General features: G+C 41.3%; 1 protein-coding gene across 6 annotated transcripts in view; it reads right to left on the reverse strand.

The window, feature by feature from the left end:
• tln2b (talin 2b) overlaps positions 1-23,819 on the reverse strand; it is a 105,606-nt gene that overhangs the window by 31,092 nt on the left and 50,695 nt on the right. For all 6 annotated transcript variants that reach the window (XM_037767605.1, XM_037767603.1, XM_037767601.1 and 3 more), the window contains 23 exons: positions 23,340-23,467; positions 22,990-23,053; positions 22,678-22,782; positions 18,731-18,886; positions 18,001-18,102; positions 17,834-17,910; positions 16,076-16,259; positions 15,341-15,454; positions 14,802-14,910; positions 14,094-14,302; positions 13,799-13,897; positions 11,940-12,107; positions 11,332-11,626; positions 9,993-10,159; positions 8,136-8,264; positions 6,837-6,950; positions 5,345-5,458; positions 5,097-5,231; positions 4,755-4,883; positions 4,524-4,626; positions 2,499-2,707; positions 1,993-2,112; positions 1,621-1,818 (listed from right to left, as the gene is read on the reverse strand). In XM_037767605.1, coding sequence (XP_037623533.1) covers positions 1,621-1,818; positions 1,993-2,112; positions 2,499-2,707; positions 4,524-4,626; positions 4,755-4,883; positions 5,097-5,231; positions 5,345-5,458; positions 6,837-6,950; positions 8,136-8,264; positions 9,993-10,159; positions 11,332-11,626; positions 11,940-12,107; positions 13,799-13,897; positions 14,094-14,302; positions 14,802-14,910; positions 15,341-15,454; positions 16,076-16,259; positions 17,834-17,910; positions 18,001-18,102; positions 18,731-18,886; positions 22,678-22,782; positions 22,990-23,053; positions 23,340-23,467 — 3,228 coding nt within the window. The remainder of the gene's footprint in view (positions 1-1,620; positions 1,819-1,992; positions 2,113-2,498; positions 2,708-4,523; positions 4,627-4,754; positions 4,884-5,096; positions 5,232-5,344; positions 5,459-6,836; positions 6,951-8,135; positions 8,265-9,992; positions 10,160-11,331; positions 11,627-11,939; positions 12,108-13,798; positions 13,898-14,093; positions 14,303-14,801; positions 14,911-15,340; positions 15,455-16,075; positions 16,260-17,833; positions 17,911-18,000; positions 18,103-18,730; positions 18,887-22,677; positions 22,783-22,989; positions 23,054-23,339; positions 23,468-23,819) is intronic.

Consider the following 23,819-nt stretch of genomic DNA (forward strand, 5'->3'; position numbering starts at 1 on the left):
CCAGACTATCTTTCCAAATTAATGAGCAAAATAACCAGAACAAGAACATCACAAGATCTCATTACATCTGACTGTGTTAGTGCTCTTGGGGACAATCATGTGGCAAAGTGAATTAGATGAAGAGGTCTAATTAACAAATGACTTAAATAGCTTAGGTAATAAAGTCACACAAAACTATGAGCTCGACCACTCAGCATTTAAAGGGTAACTTTGGTATTTGTCTACCTTTTTCCCCTTGTTTTTGTGTCTAACTGACTAGGGACAACAATTTCTTAAACTGGGGCAAGTTGACACCGTCATTTATGTCCACTGAATGTGCTTGTTTTTGCCATGACAGGCTTTGATTGTTATTATAATCGTTTGACATTATGGAAAGAGTCTCGCTCAAGGTGAAGTCTCGTTCTGAAATCTGGCGAAGTGATGTGTTACCGGAAGACAACGGTGGAATAATGGAATACACAAGGGTGAAAGTAGGTCGGTAAGGTCCAGTGCTAAAATTCAGTACCGGTACACAACCATGGAAACGGCATATGTGCACTACTGTAGGCTGTGTCCCTAATATATCCCTAATCACAGCTCATTTTGTTGACACATAAGGTAATGCTGTTTCACTTTCATTAACATTGCGAGATAAGGCATTTGTGCTGCTTTCTGGTTCAAGTGGTGTCGGAATAATCGTAAATACGAGTTCCCGACTGGTAAAATTCCCTTGAATACCCCCTTAAGTTGGGACAACAACTCAAAACTTTTGTCGACATTTATAAATTATTCTGCAGGACTTTAACCATTTAAATAAATCATTTTCTATACATAATGTCAAGTGTTTCTAATTTCTTTCTACACCATACAGGCATTGAATCGTGTGTTCAGGGATGCATGGGGGAGGGAGGAAAACATATCAAGCGATGAAGGTTGGGGTAGCCTAGTAGTACCAACAAGAACTTCAATCTACTTTCACCCTTGGGAATACATCCATGGTGGAAACGCAAGTGCCAGCCGGGCAGAGTTTGTTTATTTGGCAGAGATTTTCAATTGGAAATCTTGAATGAAGTCTTTAAATTTGATTTATTTTAACCAGAGTATATGGATATGCAGATTTCACAACGAGACTTCTCCTTGAGCGGGACTTGGACACAATAACAAACAGACCAGATCAAGCGAAAGGTAAGGAAAACATTCTATTTCTCTGAAGGGTCCTTTCCATAATGTTGTCAGACACTTATAATGTGATGTGTCAAGTAACGTTCCGTGTAGTTGAAACGACAATACTAATTTAGCTAACTAGTTATCAACAATAACAGTCTGTGGTTGGCATCAAAGACTAGTCGTGTCAACAAATCAAGCTGCGATTATGGATATTTGATACTCCACACAGTTGTACCGGCAGGGATACATACAGCTGTTTTCATGGTTGCCACGCATAGCACCAGGCATTTACTCGCGGGTCGCTTGTCTGCCTGTCTATCCACATGAGGAATAGACAGCCATTTAAGACTTCTGAGTTTGTCCATCAAAGGTTTGAACGCTCCTCTCTGTGTGTTAAAATACTGGTGACAGTGTATTACCATTGAACTGTTTCAATGGAGTGTGGAGGGGGGGTTGAGTGATCATGAAACCTACTTGGGTGTGTCCTGCCATCTCAACGCCAGCATCCAGAAACTCATCAAAGTCTTGGCTGAACTTCCCTGAGGCTGCAGCCAGCTGGCTGCTCGTTCCACGAGAGGAGTGGACGACCTCGCCTGCAGAGTGGTTGAGTTCAGCTGCTGTGTGGTTCAGATCACTCTGGGCCTCCTGGAATGTCTTACTGCAGGGAGGGAGCTTCAAAGACAAAGACACGCATCAATTAGGGCATACTGTAGTAGTCAAAGTCAAATGGAAATAACCTGCTCAGTTATGGGGTGGTATTTTATTTATTTTGTTCGATACAGATGTTTTTGTGAAAGTGCAAATACACCAAATGTCAAGAAATCCCAAAGTACATATGGGACTCACAATGTCCACCAGCAGCTTCTTGCTGGCCTCGCCGATGCTCCTGAGAGCCATGTCAACATCCTTCTGGCCTGGCAGGCAATTCACACAATTGTTCAGGGAGTGCGAAACTGCTTTGGCCACCTGAAACACAGTGCAACACCGTCAATGGACTGCCATTAGTCATTCTAACAATGTGATACACAATGCAATGTCCCAGAACAAAACTATAAGGGGAAAATGCAAATTAGGCTCACAGCGGTGCACAGTAATCCCTGTCACTAATTTATGCTGCTGTCACAGATATATGCCAAACAATATGTTTATCCCCTGAAGGGCTGCAGGAGAATGAGCAGTTTTACTCTGGAGCTCCTGAGAGAGGAATACCAGGCGAGCGACACAGCAGAGAGGAAATAGCAACGCTTAGAGGGGATGATTGTTATGGGAGGAAGAAATGTTTACAAATCAGTAGAGGAGAGCGAGAGGAACAATGCGATGAATATCATATATATCACTGGGAGCTATGCTACCTGTGCCAGTCTCTGCTGACTCTCCGCGTCTCCTGGATGAACCAGGGCCTGATGGGCTTCGTGGATCAGCATGGCCGAGCCCTCCATGACACACTGGGCTGAGTCCAGCATCGCAGCTGAAGCCTGCGGCTCCTTGGTGCTGGCCGCCACACCTCTCGCTGATTGAGCCAACGTCCTTAAAGCCTGTGCCGTTTCTCTGGCAGCCACACCTGCGAACAACAAAAAGATGCTCTATGACAAAGATGAACCATTACAAGCTTGGCCAGTGGTTTGAAATGGTATACACTTCCTGTCTCCTAAGTGGGCATGGTCAGGGCATGTCTCTGGAACAACCATGATGAAATGACAGTGAATCATTTTGATCATAGGGACAAAGATGGAGAGAATATCATGAAGCATAACAACAGTATCGTAACTACTAGAAAGGGAAGCTACAGAGCGTTTCATGTGCATTGCATGTTACACAGGTGTAATATTCTACAGCTATAGAGGAAATATGATGCTCACGTTCTCCTGTATTGAACATCGTTATGTAGTGAGAGTAAGTAACCATGTTCCTGTAGAAATTGAATGTGACATTTTACTAAACATTCATTTCGATCTCATTAGTTTCACTTTGCAGCAGTCCTGTTTAAGCAATCCAAACTGAGAGGTATGTGTGTATTTCCTATCTTTACTATAATTGTAATTGCATTGTGAATATCAGCTGGCAGGGGCTAGCCGTACCACACTGAGAACAAACTGTGATACTGAAATGCCCTCATTGTTTAAATAAATGAGTTAATACAATAAATATGGCTCCACATGGGAGGTGCCCTTAACTTATTATACACAGAGCCGAGAAGAAAAGCAGCAAATTGCATCAAATTGCATTAACCAGCCAAGTGGAGCCATTTGCTGATGGAATGTTAAATCTAGTGAAAATAAGATTAATGAGTAGCGAGCGGCACCGTGGGCCACAGCATGGAGTGCTGCCTGGAAGCGTTCATTGTTAGAAATCCTTCTCTCTATCTGTCTTCATCTCTCCTCCCCTGAGATCCTCAATTGGGCCAAAATTGACGGCGAAACAGCCAAGCCATGCAAAGGGTTCAGTTTAAAGCAATAGTGATGGCACACATAAAGAGTCATCATTGTCTCTGCCTGCTGCATCCTCACACTCTGTACAGATGAAAGAAACATTCAAAGTTACAGTCAGCGATCCACATATATTTATTAAATCTATTCTATCTGGCAATGTAACTATTCTAGACCATAGACTGTATATAAAGACGAACGACATGACAGCTCCCCAAAAGTGAAGCCAAAACACCTCGATTGCCCCCTAGTGGCTGGCTGCAGTATAGGTCATAAAACCCGCCCCCTCCATGTTAGCGGATGAAACACGTGCCAGACTAAAAAAGTAAAATTACACGTCACATAAGTTATTCCCAAAGATCGTGTCTGTCATTGTCGGTAGCTCTTATCATGCTGATTTATGTTAAAGTGTTCATTTTCTTTTGGTTTTAATTAGTTATTTGATGCTATAAAAAGGAGCTGAAACGTCTTGATTGACAGCTGCTCTGAATGAAGTAGTCGAGATGTACCTTTAACTTTCCATAACCATCACAAGTCTGTGTAATACAACATGTGTCAATGTGATCATAAATGTATTTATAGAGATATTATGATTGTGTCTTTATAGCCAAACAGCTACCGTGGTGCTTACATAGCAGCTAGGTGGCTCACACTAGCAAGCTGCGGCCGTGCTCGGCATGTTATTGGCCTCGGACGGGTGTTTGGGCGGGACCTCGATACCGTGGCTCCAGCCCCCTGATCACTACTGCGCACTCTGGCTCCAAAAGACGTCAAAATCTCAAGATGGCACTCCCAGGATATTCTGGCTTCACTTTTGTACAGTGGGAGGAAGTGGAGACAGGTCATCCACCTATATACACAGTCTACGCTATAGACGGAAGTAAATGATGTAACCAAGCGGCTACTTAAGCTTCTGAGACCTGCTTTCTGTGTAGAATACACTTCTCTTACCTGTATAATGTTCATTTCCCTGTGCAGCACATGTCAACAGCTGGGCCATGAAGGAGCCCACAGCCTTAGACGTACTTCCTAAATCCTGAGCGCACTTCTCCAGCTGTGGGAGCAACAGAGCACACAAATAAACCATTTGATTCATAGTCGTGATCTCATCATGTTAGTATGTTTACAGTTGGATATCTACAGTATAATGTTTCAATTGAACTTCAGAGCAGATGTACTGACCGACTCGCCAGGAAGAGGTTTGAGTTGGCCATCAATGACGGACATCTTCGCATCCTGAAGCTCACTCTTCAGTGTCTGTACAGTTTTGAGGGCTGAATCAATCTCCAGTGGACCACAGGCTTCATGGGCCTTCAAGCGACACACACATATAGTATATGTTACTTACATCCAATATGCAGCACAGACAGGATACCAGCCTATATCCTGTGCTTTGTATCTCTAAATGAGATCAAAGAACAGGGCTTACCTAAAAGCAGTCTTACAATAAATAACTGATAGCAACAAATTCCCTGCATCAGTGAGATGACTGCTGCGGTCTCTAACAGTGTGATGTATAGATACCTTCAAGGTGGCCGTCCTGAGCTCGGCCAGGCAGGTAGCCAAGTTCTTGGCACACTGGCCCAGTTGCATACCAGCGGCCTGGTCAGCCACCGTAGGAACTGCTGACTTTGCAGACGTCACCATCTTACTCCCAGGCTGAGCGACGGTGACAGCAAAAACAACAATTTCATAAGCACTAAAGAAGCAGTTTTTGTGTGATGACAGAGAGTTTGATAGTTGCTGACTGCATCGTGGCAAAAAGGTCTGACCTGTAAGAAGCTCTGGCTGGCCATGATGAGGGCAAGCTGGGCACCGAGCTCCTCGGGCTGAGCCTGGCTGCTCCTCATCCCCTGCACCAACTGGGGAATGCTATCTGCTACCCCCTGCATTGAAACAACAATAATGTATGCTTCATATCCACATCATCACGACTGAAAGAGAAAAGTCCTGCATAAAATATACATTATAAGGCTTGAGTTTTTTTGGTACACTATTTGACATTATTATTTCTTTTTTTAAGGCGAGACACCCCAGGCAGAAACATCGTTTTTCATGCTATGGTCAATATTGCTTCCATAACATGTCTTCTTTCAGACTAGTGGAAAGAAAACATCCAAAATACACAAATAGATGTTTATTTTACTACACTTTGTCTATTGGGATCTGTAGATTTCTCCTAAATTTATCAAAAGTTAGCATTAGATAATGCTTGATTTCCATATTTAAACATAACATTTCAGAAAACTTAATACAAAAATAATTGTCTTAATGTAAGTATTAAACTGGGGAAGTTTCATGGTGATATCTATTATTAAACATTTTACGATATTCACCTCTTGTGTCTTCAAAATATATGGAATTGTACAATCCATATCTTTAAAGGCCGTTTTCTTAAAATGATTTCCACATTATCTCCACTTCAGTAGCACTTACACACACACACACTAAACTTTCCATTTTCATTCCTATCTATATTCTGAAAGTTCTTACAGAAGGTTTTGTTCATATATATTATTCATAGCCTGATTTATAGAACATTTTATTCATAAAAACATGGCGAAAAGGATTTTTTAAATAGATTTTATTATTTTATATTTTATTTATGTATTTTCTGATTTATGGAGTTATATAAAGAGATATCCAAAATTATGTCTGTAAAAACCTCTAACCTCTAACACCTCTTCCTAACCTACAGCGATCGAGTAAACTCTGGCGGATGGAGTGCGAAAAATTGTTCGGATACACTACAAGCATCGTCACTCTACTACATAGAGAGAATGACATTAATTAACTGGCAGTTACTATCAGCATCGATTTTGACCAGTGAAAATAGGTTGGAGGTGTGTGAAACGTTGCATGAATAGAGCCAGGGCGAGCGGTTTTTCAAACAAGGGACACAACGCTTTGCCTGTTTGCTGAAGCACGGAGCAGGATAGGACATATTTATTGGGAACAACTGAAACAATCTGATGTTCACTCGCTAGGAGGAGGTGTAATATGTCAACAAAATGAAACAAGAATTTTGAAGCTGGCTCAGATTTGTGTTCTGGAAATGTATACAAATTAGCACATATTTGATAAAATAATACCTAATTTGCATATTCAAACATAAAATTTCAGAAAACTTGTAATACCAAAAATAATTTCCCTAATGTAAGTAATCAACTGGGGAAGTTTCATGGTTTTATCTATTATTAAAGATTTTGACCCTAATTACCTTGGCTGTCTCAATACATCAGTAAAAATAACACATGATCATACCTTGCAGCTGTGTACTAGGTGTTGGTGTGACACGGTATTTTTGTTGGAAGCAGCAGCATTTTGGGCAGCTGCGATGGTCTGAGTAGCAGCAGCCGCTGCCTGCTTAGCAGCTATCTATTCAGAGGATACAAATGGAAATCGTTTAAGCTAAAGTAAGAGAGTGGCGCCGGGCCGAGAGTAACATTCACTTTTGCTCTGTGCAGTATTACGCTGTCATGATCTGTACTCAGACCGAGTTGTTCTAATCAAACTAAGAGGGGCCACAGACCAAACCTTTTTATAAGAAAAGAGATTGCAGTGCTCAATCTTCATTTCAGGGGATGATCAGCATTGTTTCCCCCAAACTAAAGCACTGAAAACATACTGCTTAGCTCACATTAATTCATAGACACAAGACTAGCTTTGAAGTGATGACAAGATTGAAAACAGAGGGAGAAGACATTCCTTGTTGAGTGGATGAGGAGGCGAGGAGGATGATAAAAGAGAACCAGAAAACATGATATCATTATACTGAGAGAGAGAAAAAAAGACTGAACTGCATGTAGAATTGACATTGAGAGGTCGGAGTAGCATTTTCTACCTTTGGTGTAGCATGTTCTCTATATTTTATTCTGAATAAAAGCATATGCACATCTGCACAGCAGCTGGATGACAGGAGACAACAGGTATGATTAATGGGGTCTTAAGGGGTGACTGTGATGATTGTTACATGCACACTTGCGGATTCATGACACTTTGGTTTTCAATAGCTCACACATTTCCCTGATGGAGGTGACCATTAGCACCATTACTGTGACCATCTGATGCAAGCAGGCCGACTGAGATATATGTCTGATAGCAGGCTGATCCAAGCCCTGGGTAATGCATAGTTTATGTGCCTCGGAAATTGAGCATTGGGCGCTCTGGAGCTGAGGGGGGGGGTAGTCATTAGGGGCAAACTGATACCAAGGGCTAAACACAGATCTTTACACTCAGATAGCTCATTCACAACACTAATGGGATTTATAGCACTTTGCTACAGGAAAAGAGAAATAACGCAGACAAATATACTAAACGGGTCGTATTTGTACAAATGACTACTGAGGCACTTCATTATTCGCATTCTGGCATATGTTTCCTTTAGCCTAATGTATAAACTCTACATTTATTTCTACTATGTTTATAATAAAAGGATGAAAACATATGGGAAAGAGCTATTTACGTGACATCACTGCTGGCAGGGAAACAACGGAGAGTGTTGCGTTTTGATTCGAGGTCAAACAACACATAGATAAGAACATGTTGACTCCGATGACTCACCTCCAGCCGGTTGACCAGTTTTTTCTTTATGGCGTTTTGAGCTGCAGCGTTAGTGGCTACACGTAGCCCCTCAGCTGCCTCTCTGAGCCTCTGCTGCTGGTCCTCGTTCTCTGGGTAAGCAGCCGCCCCCTGAGAGACACACATGACAGTGACACATACATACAGTACATAACAATAGCTATTCAGACCTCAGCAATGATAGTTTAACAACTCCGGTAACACACATTGTGCAATAGATGCAAATAGGCGTTTAGCTCTGTCTGCGTTTCTGGCAGTTTCCAAGGAAACCGTCAGTGCCAGATTCCCACTTCCTCTTTGATAATGGCAGTGATGCGGTGATTAATGTGTCACAGATCAAAAACATCTAATGTGCCATAGGCAGCGTTTCACAACGCCTGGGTATTTCACACTGATGGTATCCTGCTCCCCAGTGCCAGGGGCTTATTAAGAACCACGGATGCTGCACCCTTTTATTTTTGGATGTGAAATGACGCTGGTAGCTAGTGCATACAGTACAGTGATGCCAAAATAGGTATTCTATCAAATGAAAGCAATTCAGTTCAGTTCATCTTTGCACGCATTCAGTATGACATTAGACATGCAAGAACACCAAGACAGTGCTGATAGAAAAAGAGAAACAATATCCCCAGTTGTAGATCAATCTGATTGTTTGTAATGGGTTTAAAGAGGACCTATTATGCTTTCTTGCTTTTCCCTTTCCTTTAGTGTGTTATATAGTTTTTGTGTATGTAAAATGTCTGCAAAGTTACAAAGCCTAAAGTCCACGCCAAAGGGAGTTACTCTCCCCCACAGAAACACTGCTCCTGAACTGCCTGAAACGCCTCGCTTGAAGTCCCGCCTTTTCTTCCGTAACGTGGTGATGTCACCAAGTTTGCATAATACCTGCCTAGCAGCTAGTTTGGCACGCCCTCAAACAAAGCTAGTTAGAGCGGAGCTGGAGCGGAGCCTGAAGAGTTTGGTTCAGTTGACCAATCACAACAGAGTGGGCCAGCTGACCAATCAGAGCAGACTGGGCTTATTGGGATGGGACAGAGGGTGAAAACAGGTGCTGCAGCACTGCCGGTATGAGAAAAATAAAGTGTTTTTTGAATATTAAAGCATGTGAACATGTTCTAGTAGAAAACCAAAATACAAGTATGCACCTGAAAATAAGCATAATAGGTCCTCTTTAAACTAACTACTAACTCTTATGTATTAATTTAGAATAAAGTACTAATTAAGCTACAGAAAAGGTAATGTAATAATGACAGAAAGCAATTCGATTATATTAAGTTGAGGTATTTAAAGGTCCAGTGTGTAGGATCTAGCGGTATCTAGCGGTGAGGTAAGGAGATTGCAAGCAACTGAAGCCTCTCCCGTGTGCCAAGCGTGTTGGAACGCTACGCTGACCAACGCGAAAACGCGAATGGCCCTGTCTAGAGCCATTTGGAGCAGAGTGTGTAGAGTGAGTGAGCAAGAGAGAGCGAGCGGCGGCGGGGACGACAGGAGCGAGTAACGTTATTGACTCCGGCCCAAGCAGGAACAGTAAACAGAGTTTGGTTTGTCCGTTCTGGGCTGCCGTAGAAACAAGGCGGTGCAGCATGGCGGACTCCGTGAGGAGGACCCGCTCCCTATGTAGATATAACGGCGCATTCTCAGCTAACAAAAACACAACGATTCTTGTTATCGGGTGATTATGCACTAAAGAAAACATACTTATTAATATTATATTACATTTCTGCCAGTAGATCCCCATAAATGCAACACACTGGTCCTTTAACTAAATGACATTACTAGTTAAATGCTCAATTATATTTATTGCATTACATTGTGTCAGTAAACCTGTTACACTCTCACCTTAGCTGCCTCCACCATCCGAGCTGTGGCATCAGCCAGGAGTTTGGCTGCAGCCAGCAGTTTCTTTGAGTTGTCCACATCAATTTCTGCCTCTGCGTCAGATCTCATGGCGTTGACCAGGTCGGAGGTTGCCTGGGCTAACACCCTGGCCTGACGCACCATCTCACCTGTTCACACATACAGACAAGAAGTAAGTAAGCACATGAAGGCAGATGTCCCAGACAACTACTGTAGAATAGCAGCACAAAGACACACAAACAGCTGAAATTCAGTTTGTGCTGCAAAGCTGATTTTTCTATTTATTTCTGTTTGTCGTGCAGATTGTTGTAGATTTGTATCCATTTCGACAGCCAGAACCTTTTGAAAGTGATATTTACGTTTCAGACTTGTCATTATCCATTTAGCCATTATATTTTCTGAATATTCAGTTGAGACTGTAGAGATAAAATAACCAAAGGAAATATCTATTTTTGACTAATCCTTTGACTTGAATAAAAAAAATAAAGATCCTGCACACTAAGCGTAATACAAGCTGATATACTAAAGGGACAACTATTTTAAGTAGAAACTGTGTGACAGACAAATTAGCATCATCTCATGCTATATATTATCATATCACCCAACTCTTGTGCCTCACTAAGACATTTCTGTCTGCTGCTTAGTCGCATCATTGTTTTCACCTTCATGAACTTGTATAGCTGAAGGTTTCTGGTGAGTCATCCGCTCACACAAATCAAAGTCTTTGGAATATATATGTAACATCTCCCCACACTCTCGCTATAAAAAGCTGTGTTTCCCAAACGCCCACCTCCAGCTTGAAATAACTCACCGAGAGAAGTCTGTGAAAGACAACACATCTAGGTGCTTTACAATCTACATCCAATGGCCTTGGGAATCAACTGATCCACTATCGGACTCCAATCACTGAATCTATGTCTACTATTTTCTCTTTTTTCCCCCTTGTTGATTTATAAAAGGTAAAAAGTTTGCCCTGCTAAAAATGCCCTGGTCATGTGTTTTCTTTTAAGTTTCAAAGCCTCCCTGATGCTGATTGAGACCAGATTGAGAGCTCTGTAGTGGTTTTGGATGACATGCTTTCTACAACCCCTTGAGAATTGGCTGGGTTTGGAAATTCTTCAGCATCGTGGCTCAAAACATAACAAATATCTTGAACTTTGACAATGTTTCCACAGGATTTTTTAGATCACTTAACATGGACACAAATATGGACGATATCTTAAGGCCCTCTTATGCACTCAAAACACAAGAATGAGTCAAGTGAAAGCAGGTATTCATGCCACTATATTTTCTGGCCTCCAGTATTTCTGTTTGTACTCACCAGCATCGCCCATGGAAGTGAAAATGTTTTCTGTCACGTTCATGATTGTGTCAGTGGCCTGGTCGTAGCGCCCGATGGGCTCTCCGCAGCTGGCGTAGTGGCGGACGTGCTGCAGCAGGTCGCTGAGGGCTTGGCTCACCACGCCGGCTGCTGCACCGACTTGCTTCAGCAGCTCGCCGTCGTCGCTGGCCGAACGGCAAGCCTTGACACAGGTTTCCACGGAGCGGTCCACCAGCTTCCCGGCCTCGACAAGCTGCTCCTGACACACTGGGGAGCTGATGGTCGGGCTCACCACCTGCACCGCACACAGTTGTTAGCAGAAACTCAGGCGAATTACAAGAAGACTTTTATGATATTAGACAGATCAAGTACAAGAATTCAGGTCTTTAAAATGAAACATTCAATTGTTATTCATTGGTTTCAGATAAAAAGTAACTTATTTTGTTCAAGATACGGCACAAAGACCTGTTTTAAAAGTTAAATATTGCACATCTCCATTGTTACCATAACAACGCTGTGATAACCAGTGTCAGACATGCTACTTGGATGACTGTTGGTATGTCCTCTACCTACTTGGCTACTGAGATCACCAAGTTTTAGATCAGTACCTTGGTGCAGGCTACCAGCTGTGAGGTGGACAGGGCACACTGAGTGGCAGCTGCGATCACCCGGTTCTGCAATATGGTGTCCTCGGCCACCTGGGCCACGTTCTTGGCCTTCAGGACCAACATAGCAGCTGCATTGGCCACCGCTTTGGCCAGATTCATCAGGGTGTCCTGCAACATATTAATCAATGTCCTTCACTGAAACACAGCACAGCTGCGCACATGTGAGTGAAGGGACGTAAAAGGGAAGTAAATGTTTTCATCTTGTTCAGTTGAAATAGCATGAATACTGGACATCTCATGCACAAAGAATAACTAATAATAGTAAAAATACCTTAAGCAAGAGACAGATGTTAATATTAGGAGGCGAATAATAAATTATATCTGTTATATTGTAAAGAAATTTGATCACAAGTGGTATTAAGGCCACAAGAAGACATCTAGGAACTAAAATGTGTATTTGTAGGTAAATGAAGTGTAAAAGCATAGATGAGGCAGATCTCAAAGGCTATAGAAAACCTTGTGTTATTGTTTACTACTAAAAGCTACCTTCTGACACCAGAAGGCATTGATGGAAGAGCTTAAAAATACATTTTACAAATATTGCTAACAGCAGCAATTAAATGCATCACAATTATGTGGTTGAAACCTGACCTTCCCAACATACAATATATGGACTGAGAAGTTATGGGAGATTTACCAGAGGGAACAAATAACATTTGACATTTTGAGACTCCAAAAAGATATATTCATTAAATGGTGGAGCCCTGCCATGGCTATATTAATACAGTGAATCCTTATATAGCCTTCTGAATCATCTCTCATTTCATTTCCTTATGAATATACACACATTCACACACAACTCCCTTCCCTGAACTCCCCCCTCCCTATTTTTTGTATTATTATTCATCCTTTCTTTCTAATTTGTACCTCTACTCTACTTTAACTACAATTTAATACTTCAATCTGAAGTGATTTTATTTATTTTTTGAATTTATAGTTTGAATTATTTAGGCAAATTATCTATAAACTAGAGCTGTCAAAGTTATCGCGATAACGCATTAACGCAACACGCGATTCTTAGGTTGTAAAAGCTAAATAACGCTCTAAATTTATGCTACATTTCGGTGAGAAAAAACTGGCCTTGCTGTGTTCAAAGGGGTCCCTTGACCTCTGACCTCAAGATATGTGAATGAAAATAGGTTCTCTGGGTACCCACAAGTCTCCTCTTTACAGACATGCCTACTTTATGATAATCACATGCAGTTTTGGGGCAAGTCATAGTCAAGTCAGCACACTGACACACTGACAGCTGTTGTTGCCTGTTGGGCTTGAGTTTGCCATGTTATGATTTGAGCATATTTTTTATGCTAAATGCAGTACCTGTGAGGGTTTCTGCATAGAGCAAGCATATTTGCCCACTCCCATTATGATAACAGTGTTAAATACTTGACAAATCTCCCTTTAAGGTACATGTTAAACAGATACAAAATGTGAAATTAATTTGCAATTAATCACGATTAACTATAGACAATCATGCGATTAACCAAGATGAATTATTTTAATTTGTTGACAGCTCTACTATAAACTATATAGATACAGCTGGAACAACAACTAGAAAAAACAGTAGGCAAGATTGTGAATATGATTGTATAAGTTGCTGAAACTGAAATAAAAAGTTCCAAAGCTCTCCTTCTGACACTTTGTTATAAACTCCACATAAAGTAACAGTCTAATAATAAAGTCTGAGGTGATTACTTGAGTGTGTATTGACTTTTTTAAAAGGGGGGCCAGAGAATAATGTATGTGTCTTCCTGTTTGGCCGGCAGTGTCATAGGAACAGTGAGTGGGTGGCGTCCAACCTGGAACTTCTCATCGGTCTCGCCCTCCCCCATGTGACGGAGCAGGTCCCCGCTGGCCTGTCCAATGCTTCCTGCTGCAGTCAACACCGTCTGTCTGGGCTGTACAACAATGACATCACCACATTCATTACTCTGGCCTATCTAAAACAGACTTCTGGATCAAAAGTCATCCCAGAATACCTTCATGTTCACTGATAAAAATCAAAACATTCAACACTGTATATGGCTTTGTGACTACCAGGATTACAGCGGAGGATGAAGTCCAAGTCAGTACAATAACCAGTGGGCGTCTCACCTCAGCAGACGCAGGTTCGACAGATCTGAGCAGATCCGACACAGCTCCTGCCAGCATCCTGGCAGCGCCCATGAGCTTGTGTCCGCTGCCCACCTCGTCGTCCATCAATGCCGCAAGCAGCTTGACACCCCTGGACATTTCCGTGAGGTTGGAGGAGATGGTGGTGATGGCGCAGCCCACCGCCGTGTAGTCGGTTTCTGTCGGCTCACCTGTGAAGGATGGATCGCCATTATTTACAAACTACACCTGTGCTGCGCATCTCAATTTGTCGTGATGCTGCTGCCACATTGATTTAGCTAATACACAGGGCAGCATGCGTGTCATATGCTGTAACACACACATCAGCGTCAGTGTCATCATTAGAGCCTATTTCAGATGGTTCCACAGAGATGAGCACGTTGATGAAGCAAGTGGCCGTGACGAAGAAAAAAAATTGTAATAGCTAGTGGAGGGAGTGTAAGTGCAACCAAACAGATGGCGAGGTAAGATTAAAACTCCACAAAAGACTGGCAGGAACTTGACTGGCGTTGAGCCAAGCAGCAAGGGGAGCAGAGAGAGACACTGCCAGTATGTTGAGCTTCAGCACAACAAGTTCAAGATTTATTTATCAGTAGAATATCTATCAGGAAAAAATTACTCCATAAACCAGAATTGTGGTGTGTAAATACATGAATACTGAAGCTGTTTAGTATTCTCCTGGGCACTCACCTGCTGTGAGATTGACCACAGATGCCGTTCCAGCGGTGATGGCATCAACCTGAGAGTGGATTTCATGTTTGGATTCGTCCACTTTGTTCTGAACCCAAACCCTGGATGCCTTTCGGTGGAGGAGGAAAAAGCAGAGCTGTTGGCTTTCATCACAGTGGGTGATTTTCAGCTCAAATAAACTTTCTCGTGTAGGATTAAAGGACTAAAGCTGTACAACACCTACGGCTTCGGAAACACTCGAGCATTAAATGCAGCCTCCATATTTACAGTCAGTTCTGTATCCTAATTATATTTGAGAAATGTGATGGACTTTGATGTGATGCAAATGCTTAATTCTATCTAATCTATCTTTGCTTTGCAAAAAAACAGAAAAGCTGCGATATCAGAAAGCACACATTCATGAGAGTCAGAGAAGTGGAACTTAAGGAGTTGCTGTGAATGATGGGATGTGGAGGAGTCGTAGTACGGTAAATATATCCATGCTGCATCTATTCTAAAATATTTCCCAACACTGTGTAGTAAGTGGGAAGGAGACTCACCAAATCATGGCCCAGTGGAGGCAGATTTTCTACATATCCCAGGTCAGCCTGAGCCTGCTGCACAGCCTGCATACTGCTGTTTATGGTCCCCATCAGGGCCTGCTGGGCCAGACTCTGACAACAACAAACAATAGACACAGAGTGCAAATGACAAAAGTGATCTAAATACACAATATGTATAGTACTGTGTTTGTGCAAAGCTGTGAAACTCTCGGTCTTGCAGTCTATGTCTATAAACGCAGATGGGCTTTTAGTGTGACTATGAGGTACGTTTCATTCCCTATCACACTCTCTTCATATTGTTCATTGTGGTTCATTGTTGACAGCCGGGACTAAAAGCAATATATCAAACGCCGCAGATCAGATTTACATGATGTTACATGATGTACCTCGACACTGTGTTCTGATATTTAAAATAAATAGAGAACTGAGCAGAGCGGCGGTGTGGTGCTACATCATTTTCTCATTCCCTCGGTTCAGTATTTTTGGTTCACACACAGTATTTTAATTACACAGGTTGGCCCAAGGTTGGATGTTACCATGTCATGTCAAAATGTGGTCAAAGTTCAAGGTGCAATGTTTTGATGAAATAGTACTGTATGTCCCAATTGTATGCATACTGCATGCAACAGTACGTACTTTGTAAGGGTAGCTGCAGTATGTACTAAAAGTAAAGACAAATGCGATTTGGAATGAAGCCCATGTTTGCTTGCAAGTGCAAATTCTCCTACTCACCAGTGGGGGCATGTGTCCTCTGTGCATCTGCCCTGTAGTGATTTGCTGCTGGGCAGAGGGCATTGTACCCATGTTGAAGGTGTCAGGGCCGCCAATAGACCCGGACCGAATTATACCTGGAAGTGCTACCGAGCCGTGCTCCACACGACCCACTCGATTGAACTGCTGCTGCAAAATTGTGGACCTTATACAGGAGGAAAAGAGATGGGAAGTGCATGATGACTTTCATAATATATATGTACAGTATGTATTAGGGCTGTCCCGAATACCATTCTTTGGGCTTCGAAGCTTCAGTGAGAAATATTCAAAGGTATTTGAAGCTTTGCTGTACGGTGCAGCACGCTGACATGTTCTTCTGTCTGTCGGTCTCCATCTCCCATCAATACTTACAATACAATAATTAATAATAGTTTATGTTGAATATGAATAATGAAAAAATGTTGTATTATTCCTTATTTCATGGGCTACTTTGGGGTTTATACATTATATTTATTACATGGCTCTGTTGAATACTCAATTCTGATGGTCAATTACGGCGTTCTACAGTCTGTTATTTCTTTATAGCAGACCATTGCTATGTATAACAGATCGTTGCTATGGATCCAGTTCTGATGTCGGATTTCTTAAGTAAGTAGCCGTGTAATAAGCGGGATAATGTACAGCTAGCAGGTCATTGTTGTGAAATAACCCCCTTCAGCGTGATGGAAGACCCCTCCACTTTGCGTCAGGGTTTATTTCACAATAATGACCGGCTCGCTGCACATTATCCCTTAAATATATATCAACGAAGCATTTAAATACTGATTTGGATGTCAATTACCATGGCAACAGTCAAAGCGTTGAAGCATTCGGGTCAGCCCTAGTATGTATGTTCAACCTACTTGAATAGGGTGTACTCATTTTCCTTTGTGTTACTAGTGAGTGTATCTTTATATTCAGATAATTGTCCCAGATGACAACGCAACTGTTCCTAATTTAGACGATGAAAATTACAAAATTATAATTAAAACAATTATCACGGTGAGTAGGCATTGTCGGAAAAAATATTGTATGGGAGAAATGTCTGTTTTCCTGCCCAGCTCAACAGATGCTCCTAACTCCATTGGTTAATTATGGCTTGTTTTGAGAGGCAGCAATTATGTTTTTGTGCTGAGAACCACAACATGAGTCAATTGGCTCATAAGCAGCAGGAATATGACGCCCCATTCTGCCAGAGAGCGGTTTCACTAAGAGCCGTGTGGATTTCCAGTGACAACAAATTTCCAAGCTCTGCGTGATAGAGCCCCGGTCCATCAGCGTTATACCTTCATTCCTCATCAGTTACTAAGCTACATGGGAAAATCAGGAGAGATGGCTCCCAACTGGGAGATAAAAATTACTGAATAAAACAGCTTCCAACGAGATGATATCTTAACCTGCGTGGTATCTTAACTTCCAGGATGATGCAGCTTTCTTTTGTGCAATAAGATGATAATTTTTCTTCACCCTGAGGCAGGTTTTGTGTTTAGGTTTGCACAAACAAGGAAGCAATTTAGAAAATTGTATTCAGGAATATCGAGAGCGGCGTTAGTGTTATTTTAAAATTCAAACTGCTGTTTTTGTGCTTAATTCTAACATTACCTCTCTTGGGGGAACTATGCTGGGCTGGCAGAAATGTAATTACATGCACAATTAAACAGTGAGGTTTACATTCATGAGGAATAACTAGACTGTGCTCGCTGAATCAGAATGGTCAGATAATACATGAGCACTGCTCACTTCTTAGGGGACACCGATTCCTCCAGCATGGTGGATTCCTCATCTCCCTCAAGACCAAAACGATCCTTACTCTGCTTCTGTAGAAGGAAGACATCACTGTCAACAATGTAGGATGAATATATGGAGAATGAGATGATTTTTTTCATATTTAATTTTTAATTACTTGCCTTCTTAAGAATGATGTCAATGTATCCAGCAATAAGCTGGGATATCTGCTCTCCCTCTGTAGTCTGGACGGAGTAGTAACTCTCCTGGTACTCTCCGAAATCCTTTGTAATGCATTGAAAGCAGCAGAGATTCAGGGCAGTATTTCAACATTCATCTGGCACTGCTAAAACATCCTATAACTAATAAGCTTCTATGGCGCATCCCATTTCTCCAAAGACCTGATTAAAAACGAGACGTAGTGAATCCCAAAACTGCTCACTTCAAAGCATTTTTAAAGAAACGCAAGGGTGAATATTTTTAAATCAATGTTGGCAAATATACCTTAGAGTATTTCTTTTTACAATTAGCATAATCTATTAATCTTTAAATGGAGAGCTCCTTTCCAATATGGGAGGAAAACAGACAGTACTGTTGCCAACAGCTGGTAAAGAAAATTGGAAAAGCTTTCAGATAAATAATACATCTAAATTCTGCACATTCTTCCCCGGGCATCTATTGTTAACGCAGATGAAATAGCTGGCTAGCATGCTGAAATCATTCAATATTGGAGTCTGAGGTCCCAACAATTTTTTGTTTGTATTGGGAAATGAGAACTGGGGGAAAAGATTGAATGTGTGATGTGGAGCCGTGTAAATCAGTGTTCACAGAATAACTGAATATGTGCACAGGATAAAGAGTCTATAACAACTGCATATGTGAGTAATGTTGATGCAGAGAGTCACACAGTACCAGGGTGAAACTTTTGGGGGAGGCGGCCCATCGCTTGACTGTTGTCAGAGGCCACTCCTGCACCACTTCCTTCGTCTTCTCATCCACTCGCATCACCGACTCTTTGGTTATCCCCAGCAGCCGCGGGACCAGCTTATTTTTACCCTTCATCTTTTCCTGTCAGATAGGAAAAACAAACATCAGACAGCATTTAAACACCTACACAGATGATTCATTCAAGGCGCGAACGCAAAAATCATTGTGCCTTTCTACTGGTGCTGTCGTAATACGCATGCTGTGTCCGTGGCTTAAAGCCCCGAATAGAGGAGGAGGAGGAGGAGGGCAGCTGTGAAGTGACCCAGCAGAGTCGGGCCTTGTTTAACTGCTGCTTTATTGAGCAGGGTCTCCACAGGGTTTAGTCGCTGTCAGCACACCAGCATGGTGCTTCCACCAGCTCTCTGCCTGAGAAGCTCTGGTGTCCTCCACTCTCTGCCCACTGAAAATCTATTACGGCTCACTCCAGAGACGGAGCCTACACTTGGCTCCCCTCCAGGGGTGCAGAGGACGACACAAAAATTAGCGGGTTTGTAGAGACGGGGGAGTTCAGAATACGTACATTTTATGTCTCCGGGCTATTGTTTTTTGGGGTTTTTTTATCACTGATCGCACAAAGGCCAATAAGTAGAGCGGCTTCTAGGTTCAGGGCTCCTCAACACAAGGACAGATAACATTATCCTGCAATATCTTCGCACAAAGGTTTATTAAAAACTTCCATTGTTTGAGGTCACGTTGCTTGAACGACATGATCAAGGCTGCGTTCAAGCAGGAAGCTTGATTTTCTAATCTGAAGTGGGTAGCTGAGGTATTATACTATTTTAAATAGCCTGACCTTGATTATTGTTGGGGGAAATCTGCAAGAAATCTCGGTAACACTTTATAATAACCATCATTAATAAATAGAAAATTAGTTTATTAAATTAATGTTAATAGTTATTTTACTGTTAACAAACAATGAAATGACAATTAATAATGTTTTCTAATTATTAATATTGTCATAATTTACTTTATTTTAATAGTTTATTGTTGCAAACATTATAACATTTTGTATACTATATTAAGCATCTTTTAATGATTACGAAAGGATTTGTTAAGAAATTGCTTGTTTAAAACATATATAAACATTACACAGATATTTGTAACACTTTGTTCAATGGTTAATAATGACTAATGGTTAATAATAATAATAATAATAAACCACCTATAAACATTATTTGGATGGCTATTATAAAGTTTTAACTGATGATTATGATACCTTGTTAAATGGTTGATAAATACTTTGTGACGCATCTATTAACATTAATTAGATAAATAGTTAATAGTTTGTCAATGGTTAATAATTTGTTTCTGGTCCATCAATCTACGTAATGTTTATAGATGTTTTAAAAATGTTTTTTTTAAAAGTTTAAAATCATTTGGTTATCATTAACAAATACTTAATGTAGTATATAAAATGATAAAATAACAGAAATTATAGCATGACTAATAATTAGTAAACATTATTAATTATTTTTTCATTGTTTATTAACAGTAAAATAACTATTAACTAAAGTTTAATTAGCTATCAATTTACCATTCATTGATGATGGGTATTATAAAGTGTTACAGGCTCATTAACTTCCCATGTACAGTATTTCTGTGAAGACAACAGCAACAGAGGGCTCGCCAACCCGGAACCTGCAGCGATTAAAGACTGACAGATGAGAAATGGAAGGTAACAATAAACTCTCAGATGTGCTTCGACAAAGCCAGGTCTGTGCTTTCTGCCTCTGCTCGCATCAAGAGCAGAGTGCAGCTGGAGTGAATTATTTAACAGAGTCTTGAAATCTCCATCACTACATCTCCTCATCGAACGCAGACAGGCAGCGCTCGTACATGTCGATGCACTCTTCCATACACGATAATCTGAGCCCTGCAGTCTGCTTTAACTATAGGGCCAAACATTCCATTTATCGTCCATTAAGACCCCAGCAGACAACGGCACCGCTTCCTCTTTTCTTCCTCTTTCCTGCAACTTTGTAGCCAAATGGGTTGCTGTCAGAGAGCTTTTATAATACCTGCTGGGGCGACTTCATCCCATTCGCATGCTGCACTTCCACTCCACTTTTGTGCTCGCCAAACCAGAACAGAACAGAATTGCTATTGTCACGAGTGTTTCACAGCGTTGAGTGTGCTGCTGAACAGCAAACTGGAGCTTCTGATTGGTTGTGATAATGGGGTTTTGTGGTGTTTTCAACAAGGTTTCATACCTGTTTGACTGCACGGTGCAAATTGGAGCAGCTGCCACTCAATAGCACAGAGGCATTATGTGCCTGTTTTCTATAACCAGGTGTTCATTAAATTGATATTGCTCAGCAATTACTAAAGGGAAATCCCTGGTTTTATTTTCATATCTTTGGCCCTCAAGTATCAGTTATGGTAACACTGGACTGTAAGTACTGTAGGTTAACTGAGGTCTGCTACTGTGGCACATTACTGCAACAACGTTAAACATGCAAGAAAAATACTTGTAAGCAAGCCAATCTACCACTTTTTTTGGAGGTAAAACAACAAGCATGGCAGAGCAAAGCTGAACCAGGAAGTCTGTCTGTAAATTCTGATGAATGTTAACAATAAAAACAGAGCGCAATTAAGTCCCGCTCACCCCGGAGGGGAAAACAACTCATCGCTCTCCATTGACTTTGTATTGCATCAAGGTGCCTCAATTCCGTCTGCTTACAAACAACAGAAAAATGGAAAAATGCCTAAAAGCTGCTGTGTGCTGGGCTGCTCTACCAACAGGGTAAAGAACCCAGAGCTAAGTTTTTATAAGCTGCCGAACCAAAAAACTGAGGCATCAGCAGGAAGAATGGGGAAACTGTGGGATCCTGAGACTCAGTATGCCGACGTGTGCAGCAAGCATTTTGTCCAAATGTCAGTTTTAGGCTATAGTGAAGCTAAAGCACTTTGACAGTGTGCAACTTATATAGTTATAGTTATAGTGGAATGTGGATCAGAAAGCTATGCAGTATTATGTTTGCAAGTGCCTTAGCCAACTACAGTAGCTTGCTAACAGCTAACTTCATCATCTTACTCATCATCCATCATCATTTTAGTTATCAACTGCACCCCTGGTAGACATAGGGTGCTAAAATAATCCCTTGACATGCTGAAATCTGATGTTTTTAGTTAGCTACAGGCATTTTCTTAGCGTTTCATCCCTTGGTTGCATATTGCAGCGCTGATTGTTTTCCCCTCCAGTAGGAGGCGTCGCGCTCTGTCTCTATGGAGGGTTTGGTTTCACCATTCCCCCTTTGTTTTCTCTTCCAAATAAGTTTGTTTACGACCTGTAGGATCATCTGACTGCTTGCGTCTCTTCTCTCGTCTAAATTCTTTTTAGCAATGCCGCTGACTTTCAAGATCTTACGCAATAAACTTATAACTAATAGAAATGTTGATAGGAGAATAAGATTGTAATTATTCTTCAATGGCTTTTTTGGTGGGAATGCAAGCATATTGTCTAGGGCTGCAACTAACGATTATTTTCATTGTCAATTAATCTGTTGATTATTTTCTCGAGTAATTGATTAGTTGTTTGGTCTATAAAATGTCAGAAAATGGTGAAAAATGTTGATCAGTGTTTCCCAAAAGCTCAAGATGACGTCCTTATTTTGTTCTCAACTCAAAGATATTCAGTTTACTGTCATAGAGGAGTAAAGAAACCAGAAAATATTCACATTTAAGAAGCTGGAATCAGAGAATTTTGATTTTTTTCCCCCTTTAAAAGTTAAAAGTTACTCAAAAAATTGTTGGCAATTAATTTAATAGATGACAACTAATCGATTAATTGTTTCAGCTCTAATATTGTCTGCTGTGCTTATGAATCCAATGACCTCTCTGCTGGTGTAAAGTAGCATGGTTTTAGTTCTTACCTTCACCAGGAAGAAGGACACTCCATATGTCATCAGGGACCTTGCGAGTTTCACATACTTCACTTTTGCCTCAATCTCCGTCATCTCTCCACATTTTTGATGGTCCTGGACAAACAATAGAAGTTACATCCCCACTCCCACGATTGACTCAACATTACATATGTTATGTGTTATGTTCAACATGTTTTGAATTTTGTCAATTTATGCCTCAACAGAGAACAAATTACTATAATTCCCATGGGCCGCACGCAGTTTCAAACATGTTTTTTTTTTCTTTTTAAATGCAGCATTCGAGCAACGTCATGTACATACTTGGAATATTTTCTTCTCGGATCCTCTCGCCTTGATGTACTCTTTAGGTAGGAACTCCTTCAGGCTACGGAGATAAATTACATTTTTGCACGGTTACTCTTTTACAGGCATTTCCTTTTCTGTTAACATACCTCTACATATGAGGTCATTCTTGCCCTACTGCCTACATATCAGAAAACAGTTGTAACAGCTGACATCATCCCTGAGCTTTCCACTGGAGGAAATCCCTGAAGCAAGAGATAACCACTATGTATGCACAGCTGTGAAACGAACATATAAAAGTACAACACGCCCTGCGGAGTCATTGTGAATGTTGGTGTTAATGCATCTTAATGATAAAGAAAGCTTACTCCAGGAATCCGGGCTTGTGTTTGTGCTCCACGTGGGGTCCAAACTGGATCTGACACTGGATGCCCGAAAACTCACAGGCTTTATCAAAGGAGACGGGGTGGGATCCATTCAATATATCATCCCTAGCCTGAAGGAGACATGATGAGAGAGAGAGGGTAAGTGAGAGGCAAAAACACACGTCCAGGAACTACAAAGACATGAGAATTATCCAAAATTCACCCAACAGGGCTCCTGTAATGAGCTCTTCATTGTGTGCTTTGAATGCACTGTGGCTTCAGAGAGAGGATGTCTTCTAAGTGAATGACTAAGTGTATTTCCAGAGCAGGGACATCATCGCCGAGACTCACCCACACAGGGGAGCCAAACACGATTTGTTTGTGACAATAAAAGCCATTCTGCTGGCTTTCAAATGTAACAGCTCCAACAATTTGTCATCACAGCCCATTAAGTGTTATTAAAAAGGAAAACACATTACTGAA

The sequence above is a fragment of the Sebastes umbrosus genome, chromosome 4 (genome assembly GCF_015220745.1).
Source record: "Sebastes umbrosus isolate fSebUmb1 chromosome 4, fSebUmb1.pri, whole genome shotgun sequence".
NCBI classification, from domain to species: Eukaryota; Metazoa; Chordata; class Actinopteri; order Perciformes; family Sebastidae; genus Sebastes; species Sebastes umbrosus.